Here is a 9,235-nt window from a genome sequence, read left to right as displayed (position 1 = left end):
ACAACTGCTTTTAAGAGAAAAAAATGCATTTACTTTCTCCATCACACCAGCCAACACTTTTCTAGTCCTTTTTTTTTCTAATATATTCTTATTGATTTCAGAGAGGAAGGGAGAGGAAGAGAGAGACGGAAACATCAATGATGAGAGAGAATCATTGATCGGCTGCCTCCTGCACGCCCCACACTGGGGATCGAGCCCACACCCCACAATTCTGCAAACCGAAGAGTGTGCACCTGTCCCCTCCACATTCGTCTCCTTGTGTATTTGTCTCCCCCCCGAGTGCCACAAACGTACAGGCCCCAGGTTTATCTCCCCCCTCCTGGCCCTTCCCTTCTGACATGAGTTATTAGAGATGAAGACCTGCTCATCTCCTTTTCCCCTTCCCTCCCATCCTCTCTCTCTCCTGCTATGATTTGGCGAAGGGACTTTGTACGTTGCTGAACTCAGTAATAATCGCGGCCCCTAAATTGGTTGAGGACTCTACGGGGTTGCCTATAGTGGTTCTCAACCTTCTGGCCCTTTAAATACAGTTCCTCATGTTGTGACCCAACCATAAAATTATTTTCGTTGCTACTTCATCACTGTCATGTTGCTACTGTTATGAATCGTCATGTAAATATCTGATCTGCAGGATGGTCTTAGGTGACCCCTGTGAAAGGGTCGTTCGACCTCCAAAGGGGTCTTGACCCACAGGTTGAGAACCGCTGGCCTATACGAATCTCACTTTTCACCCAGCCCCGGAAGGGAGTATTGTCATTCTTCCCATTTTACAGAAGGGGAAACTGAGGTCCAGAGAGCTTGGGTAACCTGTCAAAGCCACCCAGGCTAGTGAGCAAGCGGTGGAGGGAGCAGGAACTGGAAACTTCCTCAGGCCCCACTTTCTGTGGGCTTTTCCCATCGGTCTTGCCTCTCCCACCCTCTGCTGAGCTGGGCTGTGGGCAGGGGCACCCTAGGGCCAGCCTCTTCCCAGTAGGTGTTCTGGGGGCCGTGTGACTCTTGGGGGTCGAGTTGGGGTGACCCACCTCTGAGGTCTGCCAGGTTACAGTGACCTGGGCTGTGAGCCCCAGGGGGGCCAGGGGCCGGGCAGTGAGAAAGCTCAGCAGGGGCCCAGGGGAAGGGCAGGAGGAGCTGAGCTTTTGAATTTTGTGGCACCGCCGGGTCTTTCTGAGTGGCAATCACCTGTAAGGACAGGTTGCCACCAGCAATTACAGAGCCGATTACAGAGCCGCATTCAGCGGCAGCTCCAGCCTGGGTTTCCGGCCGCCTCCAGATGGCTGTTCCTCCCCTGACCCCCAGGTCTGCGTGCAGGCGGCTCACGGTCGGTCAGCGCAGTTCTGCACACGTGGTTTGAATGATTGGGTGAGGCTCCGAGCCTTCTGGGAAAGGGGGAGGGAGCTGGGGGCTGGCCATGGCCGGGCAGCGCTGGGAAGGCTGGCAGGGAGACCGCCAAGTCCAAGGGCAGCCCTGCCCAGGCCCCCTGGGGCACCGGGTCTCCGGGTGGAACGTGCAGGTGAGTGAGTGGATTTCGCTTTGAGAATTTCACCTCCACATCCCTCATCACAGCAACTCGGAGGGAGCGTGGGGTTAGGGAAAGAGCTCAGGGAGATGTAACATCAGAGCAGCGTTCTTTATTCTGGCAGTTTTCAGCTGTGTGGCCTTACGTGTGCCCCCTGCCCCCGCCTCAGTCTGCTTATCTGTGTGGTGGGGTGGAAATGCTCAGAGTTGGGGTGATTACATGAGCGAGCATGATGAAAAACCCTACGAGCTGGGCTCTGGGCTGCAGGGGACGGGTGCGTATTACCTGTACTGAGAGCAAAGACCAACTCAGGTGCCCTGACCCTCCAGCACAAGGCGCTGCTCGGTGTCAGGCACAAGGAGTGACTTGAGAACAAGTCACTTTCTCTCTTTCCTGCTTCATCGTAACAAAAGGCCAAGCCCTGGCCGGGGGGCTCGGTTGATTGGAGCATCATCCCAAACACCAAAGGTGGCAGGTTCGGTTCTTGGTCAGGGCACAGGCCTAGGTTTCAGATTCCATCCCGGGTTGGGGAGTGTACGGAGGCAACCTTCTCCCCGTCCTTCTCCCTCTCCCTCTCTCCTTTCCCCCTTCCTCTCTCCCTAAATAATCAATTTAAAAAAACCCACACATACCCTTGGGTGAGGCTTAAAAAAAAAAAAGAGCTTTAAGAAGACTTGATGTAATCAGCTTCCTATCTGACTTGGTGCCTCTCTTGGGGAATTTTACCCAGGGATGTAGGCTCTGCTTGCCTGCTCTCCAAATCCTCTCCAAACGGCCTGGCCTGACAGCATTGACGGCTGACTTGGTGCCTCTCTTGGGGAATTTTACCCAGGGACGTAGGCTCTGCTTGTCTGCTCTCCAAATCCTCTCCAAACGGCCTGACAGCATTGACGCGGGACTTCAGTCCTCTGTTTGTTACTGGCTCAGAGGTCATAACGCTTTGAAGTAGGTGTTTATTCAGTCCAGGCGTGGAATTTAGTGCAGCTGAGATAGCACCGGAAAGTTAGCCCCGGTGTGGCCTCTGGGTTGGTCCGAGTCAGCAGCAGCTCCCAGCCCGTTAGCCTCTGAGTCCCTGGTTGAGTGAACCTTCCAGCAGCCCCCAGCTTATGTGCCCAAGGACCCCCGCTTGGGGTGGGAAGACGGGAAGTGGAAGTGTGTGTGTTTTCTCAGGTCGGAATGTGCCTGGCATCTCAGGAATCTGCCCAGAGGCTGAGCTCAGACAGCTGGTTCTGCCCGCCCAGCCCTCAACCCCGGGTCATGGTCTCCTTGAAAGCATTCCCTCCCCCACCTCCCACCTCCGGGGCCCCAGGGTGCCCACCCCGATGACTCACACAGCTGCCCTGTGGAATCCAACTCTGGGTTTAAACACACAGGCCTGGCGCCAGGCTGTCTGCATTGTATCCCCGGCGCCCACCTCCGCTGTGCGGGGACCTTAAGCGAGTTACTCCCAGACCCTCAGTGACCTCACCTGTAAAATGGGCGAACAGCTGACCCTCGAGTAACTCAGGGGTTAGGGACACTGACCCTTCCACAGTTGAAAATCTGTGTATAAATACTTGGACTCCTCCCAGAACGTAACTGCTAATAGTTTACTGATAACACAGACAGTCTAGGCGGAACACATATTTTGTCTGCTATGTGTATTATATACTGGATGCTTACAATAAAGTAAGCTAGAGAAAATAAGATGTTACTAAAAAATCAAAAGGAAGAGAAAATGCATTTATAGTACTGGACCTATTTATTGGAAAAAATCTGTGTATAAGTTTAAATCTGTGCTGTTCGAGGGTCAGCTGTAATCACGCCTCCTTAGAGTCCTGCCCTCGAAGCTTAGTGTCTGGCACTCAATAAACATTAGCTGTTATTAGTCCGAGTATCAGACCTCTAGGTGGGCCCGGAAAGGAGGTACCATTCAAGATGATCAGTGTTGTTACTGAGGGACTAGTCGTGCAGGGGTGGGGAACGTCTGGCCCGCGGGCCACAGAAGGCCCACGGAATCCTTTGGTCTGGCCCTGCCAAGGCATTAGGGGTGAGTTAATTAAATGTTTGGCCAAAAATAGCAGGCTAATTTTTAAGCTGATAATTTTGATTTGATGTGATAAATATCCAAATGGGACCTGACCGGTTTGGCTCAGTGGATAGAGCGCCGGCCTGCGGACTGAAGGGTCCCGGGTTCGATTCTGGTCAAGGGCATGTACCTTGGTTGCGGGCACATCCCCAGTAGGAGGTGTGCAGGAGGCAGCTGCATTGATATTTCTCTCTCATTGATGTTTCTAATTCTCTATCCCTCTCCCTTCCTCTCTGTAAAACATCAATAAGATATATTTTTAAAAGTTGTTTAAAAAATAATAAATAAAATAAATAAATATCCAAATGGCCCTTGGCAGAAAAAGGTTCCCCACCCCTGGACCAGTGTGAGCAGTGAGTGGAGGTGATGGCAGGAAGCAAGGTTTTGGTTTATCAGAGTAAATAGGACGCTCCGGTGACCTCGGGCCCTGATTATTACGAGTCAGAAAAATTGAGGGCGGATTCTATGCGCAGCCTCCGACCCTCGAGGTTCAGCTCCCGTGAGTCTCACCCACCGAGAGGAACATTCCGGCTTCCTTTGCTGCGGTCAGCGCTGCATCGCACTGTTGTGATGCCAGGGCGACTCATCTTGCAAATACCGAGAACCCGGCTACGCTCACTTCCTCCCAACAGCGAGCAGTCATCGGGGTTTCCTCTTCCTTCACCCCGAGTCACCATCCCGGTTCCTGCACCCCGAGAAGCTGAGGGCTCAGCGTTGTCGCTGGCTTGGGGAGTCCTCCCCCCGGGCCTGGGCCCAGAGCCGGACTGTTTCATGGGCCACGGGTAGGACTGGCCCCAGGAGGTGCAGAGACCACGGGGGTGGGGGGGGAAGGGGAGAGGGCAAGAAGCCCCTCTGTCGTCCTCTGTGAGCATCTTTGTGACCTCAACACCCAGCCCAGTGCAGGGGACACAGGAGGCCTCAACACGAGGCCCTCGGGGGACAAGAAATCCAGGAAGCTTCTGGCAATGGAAATGGCCCAGCTGCTTGGGAAGGGAGAGAAGCCCAAGACCAGCCCTCCCCCCACCCCTCACCCCCCAGACTTGCAGACGAGACCCCAAGGCCGCTCTGGGGGCCGCCACTTACCCAGGGCTCCTTGGCAGATGTCCGTGCGGGTGGCTCCTCCAACAATAAACTGGGGGTCATCGCAGATCTCCTGGGGACGAGACAGACCCCCAAAGTGCCGTCAGCCCAGCAGGCCCGCGCTTCTGCAGTTCGGATGCCTGGGTTCCCAGCGGGCGCATCGCACCCCTTCTTCCCGTGGCTGCAGTCAGACTGCCAAGGGGTCCTCTTCTGACCCTGTTTCACGGGGCCCGATGGGTGGTGGGAGACACCCTGGCTGAGAAGGGGAGTCATTGCCCAGCGCTCCAAACTGCCGAGGGCCGCACAGCACCCTCCTGTGCAGGCCGGTGGGCCTGCCCTGACCCGCCACGCCAGCCCCTCTCCTCCGTCCCTGCACGTCAGTCGTCTCACTTGCGTGGAATTCCTCCCTTCCCCATCCTCTCCTCCCCTTCTCCACCTCTGACCACTTTTCAAGACTCATTGCCACCTCCTCCATGAAGCCCTCCTTCCCAGTCCAGCCCTCACTCCTCCCTTCGATTCTAAGTCCCAGAGTATTTCTACTCTGCAATTCAGGTGTCAGCCGGGCTCTGCCTGGTGGTGCTGACCGGCATCCCTCTGTTCCTAGCACACACGTGTGCAGGCCGCGGGAACGTGTCCAGCTTTCTGGTTCCGTCTACGGGGCCATGGTGCTTGGAGCATCCTGAATTGTGAACTGGCTGTTGTCAGTACGTGCTGGTGCTGCATCTCCTGGTCCTCTCAGAACACAAGATGGGGGATTGTCCCCTGTCACAGGTGAGGACACAGGCTGAGGAGCTAAGCCGCGTGTCTAAGGTGACCTTGTCTAAGGTGACCCCGTTCACCAGTTCCAGGCAGCGCGGGGCTAGAGGTGACCTTCCTTCTGGTTCCGTCTACGGGGCCGTGGTGCTTGGAGCATCCCGAATTGTGAACTGGCTGTTGTCAGTACGTGCTGGTGCTGCATCTCCTGGTCCTCTCGGAACACAAGAGGGATGTCCCCTGTCACAGGTGAGGACACAGGCTGAGGGGCTAAGCCGCGTGTCTAAGGTGACCTTGTCTAAGGTGACCCCGTTCACCAGTTCCAGGCAGCGTGGGGCTAGAGGTGACCTTCCCTGGGGGCAAAATGCACACTCCTGGCTCCCCTGCTGCCGCTAATTGATTAGCGACAAACCTCCGAGGCTGTTAAAGCCTCAGGATCGCCCCTCAAGTAGCCTGGGCGAAGCCAAGCCACCCTGGAGGCAGCCCTCGGAGTGCTTCCTGATTCTGCAGGGCCCCACCCAAAGCCACAGAGGAAGTGGGGGCATCGATCTGGGCTTCTCGACCCAGCCCGGGGCCACCTGGTTGGGGCTCCACCCCACACCCTCCCTCGGGGAGCCCCTCTCTGGCAAGCAGCGTGTTTCCTGGGCGAGACCCGGATCCGGCCCCGTCCATCCCGGAGCCACAGTGGGCAGCCCAGCACCTCCCCCTCGTGCCTCCGCCTTGTCCCTTCCCTGCTCAGGGCGTCTGTTTGGCAGGTGACAGGGACAGTGGGAAAACGAGGCCAGCTTTGCCCGGGTCCTGCCAGCCGAGCACTTATGCTGGGGATGGAAGGACCGGGAGCCCAAGCATCGGATTGATAATCCTGCGGGCGTCAAGCTCTGATGCCAGGAGGATTTTTCCATTATGTTTCTGCAACTTGCCTACATCGTCCTTGGCAGCCTCTCCAAGGGAGACAAAGTTCAGAGCTGCGCTTAGAGAGGCTTCAGAAAACTGAACCGTGCGCACAGCCCGGGGGGTATGGGGTGAAACGTGGACGTAACAGTCCGAGGGAAGGGGCTGGGGGCTTGGGCTTGGGCCTCAGACGCCCTGGGTTTGAGTCTTGGCTCGGCCACTTCTTATATGGGTTCTATGACCCTGCAAGGTACTTCTCCTCTTTAAGCCTCAGTTTCCTCATCTGCAAAATGGGCACGGTGATGACAGGCGTACCTACCGCTTAGGGTTGTTATGAGAGTTAGATGAGATAATTAGGTAAGCGTGCCCTGGCGAACACTCTATACACGTTACTTATTATTATTATTGTTATTATTAATTATTACTGAAGAAGTTGATGGCAATCACTGAATTTGGAGGATGGAGATGCAGGTTTGAGGCTGAGCCCTGGTGACTCAACCCATAAGCCAGTCCAGTTCGCTCATCTCAAACGACAGCCTCTCGAACCCCAGGTCCTGCTCTCCTTCCCACGGCCCCTCTTCCTCTTCCCACGGGCACCCATCTGCAACCAGGACACCCCTCCTTCGTTCCCGGGGCTTACTCTGGCGCCCCCTACAGTCTGCGTCTGCCCGGCTGGAAGTCTGTCCCACCGCAGAGCTCTGTTAAGTCCCCAATGACGTGCTGAGGCCCCAACCCGGTGGACACAGGTCTGTTTCCCTGGCCTGACCCCGACCCCAGCAGGACAGCGGCAGAGAGGGCCACTGTGGGCTGTGGGCTGCCAACGCCCACAGGCCGGGCACAGTCCTGGCTCCACCCCGGACACCTGCTTGAGCAAACACTTAACCTTTCCAAGTCTTGCTCTCTCCGCCTGCTGGATGGGAACATACCAGCCACACAGCCCTGGGTCGTGCAGTACACAGCCTGCCCCACCACCAGTGGCCCCAGATCTGTCTCCCCGTCTAGGAGTCCTACGGGCATTTGCAACGATTCCTTCCACTGGCCCCTAGTGAGAAGGCAGTGCATATAGTTTACATACAGAGTTATTAATAATTTAGAGGCAGACGCTATCTGCACTGTGCCCGGTGTATAGGAGGTGCTCAATACATGCTTACTGAATGAGTGAAAGAATAAGGAAATGGGTGTGCAAATTTACTTTGTAAACTGTCAAGTGCTGTCCTCAGGTACGGTGAATACAGTCTCTTGTTTATCCCTCTCACAACCATAACTTCATTTGAGGCTTGTTACATTCCTGCATTCATTCATTCACTCAGCCACAAATCGTCACTGACTTTTTGTTCTCAGGTGTATCCCAAGCATTTAAGACAGTTTAATAGGTTCTCAATAAATGTCGCCGAAGGAGTGAGTGAGTGAATGAATGAATGAATGAATGCATGCATTCCATGGAAGGAAAGTGACCCTGCTCGGCACTGAGGATATATTGATGAATGGAACGCAGGGTCCCCTGCAGTGCAGAGAAAGTGCAAATATAGATGATTATATTTATAAATGGAAAAAGTGCCAGGAAGGAAATGAGCAGGGTTTGTGATAAAGAATATAATCCTGGGCTGGGGGCTGCTAAGCCTGGTCAGGAGAGAGGACTTCGGGGAGAGGACATCCCACAGAATCGGAGTGAGCCAGACTCCAGACAACCAGGGAAAGGCGTCCCTGGCAGGTGGGAAGGCGGGAGGAACGGGGCCTCGGAGACACCGGCCTGGAAAGTGCAGGTATCACGGCTTCTCTTAGATCAGCGGTTCTCAACCTGTGGGTCGCGACCCCTTTGGGGGTCCAACGACCCTTTCATAGGGGTCGCCTAAGACCATCGGAAAACACATATATAATTACATATTGTTTTTGTGATTAATCACTATGCCTTAATTATGTTCCATTTGTAACAATGAAAAAATACATCCCGCATATCAGACATTTACATGACGATTCATAACAGTAGCAAAATTACAGTTATGAAGTAGCAACGAAAATAATTTTATGGCTCGGGGGAACCACAACATGAGGAACTGTATTAAAGGGTCGCGGCATTACGAAGGTTGAGAACCACTGTAAGAAATGGAGGCAAAGAGGTTGCACGTCTCAGGCCGGGTCACTGAGCAGGTTACCAAGAAATGAACTCAGGTGCTCACATCCTGGCCGAGGGCACGTCCTATGGGCTGGCTGCCCAGGGCCGGGGTCCGGGGTCACAGAGAAGATGAGGGGGGTGGGAGAGGGTTGGGGTTGGGGGGCGCTCAGAGCAGTGGAGACAAGACTGGGATGCTTAGTCTCCTAAGGGGAATCTAGAGGTTGGGTTTCGCAGGAAGCTGTGCTCAGGTTGGGTCCCCTAAGAGATGGAGCCAGCAGGGTGTCCGTGGATAACGGCGGAAGCTAGATTAGGGAGCCAGCTGTCCCCAGGCCGGCCAGAGCAGAGGACAGGGACACTGAGGAGCAGGCCGAGGGGCCTGGAGGGACCCCCAGGTTTCCGGGAGGATTCTGGGCCAGGATCCTGGTTCTTGGCTGCCTGTCCTGTAACTTGTTTACCACCAGCGTGAATGGCAGGGCAGGACCTCTCCGCTCCCCTTTGTTAAAATAAACAAGAAACTCTGGCTAAACCCAACCAGGGCCCATGAGACAGCCCTTAGTCACAGGGGATCAGGGGACCTACCCCTCCCTGGCAGCAGCCGGGCTACAGACCTACAGACCCTGCTGGGCAGGAGTCCTCTCCCGCCTGCTTTCCTCCAGACCCTCCACCCCCCTCCCACCATCTGCCCACTGGGGTCCCATAGAAGTTGTCCCCAGGTCCCCTCTGCCTCCCCAGTTTTGGTGACGTCCTAGGGGCGCCGCTGGCAGGCCTGCTAGTGGGGAACTGAGAGCCGTGTCCCGCAAGGCGTGCGAGTTAG

The 9,235-nt window shown here is 55.3% G+C and overlaps 1 protein-coding gene across 1 annotated transcript in view; it reads right to left on the bottom strand.

Moving 5' to 3' along the window:
* The window catches only part of LOC102240228 (calpain-2 catalytic subunit), a gene marked incomplete at its 5' end in the record, with an annotated part of 33,594 nt that extends 28,827 nt beyond the window's left edge, over window positions 1-4,767 (bottom strand). The window contains one exon of the mRNA XM_005866510.2: window positions 4,668-4,767. Within this exon, the coding sequence (XP_005866572.2) occupies window positions 4,668-4,767 (100 nt within the window). The remainder of the gene's footprint in view (window positions 1-4,667) is intronic.
* Window positions 4,768-9,235: the final 4,468 nt, after the last annotated feature.

This window comes from Myotis brandtii, unplaced genomic scaffold (genome assembly GCF_000412655.1).
Source record: "Myotis brandtii unplaced genomic scaffold, ASM41265v1 scaffold231, whole genome shotgun sequence".
In the NCBI taxonomy this organism is placed as follows: Eukaryota; Metazoa; Chordata; class Mammalia; order Chiroptera; family Vespertilionidae; genus Myotis; species Myotis brandtii.
This window is presented reverse-complemented; position numbering and strand designations above follow the sequence as displayed.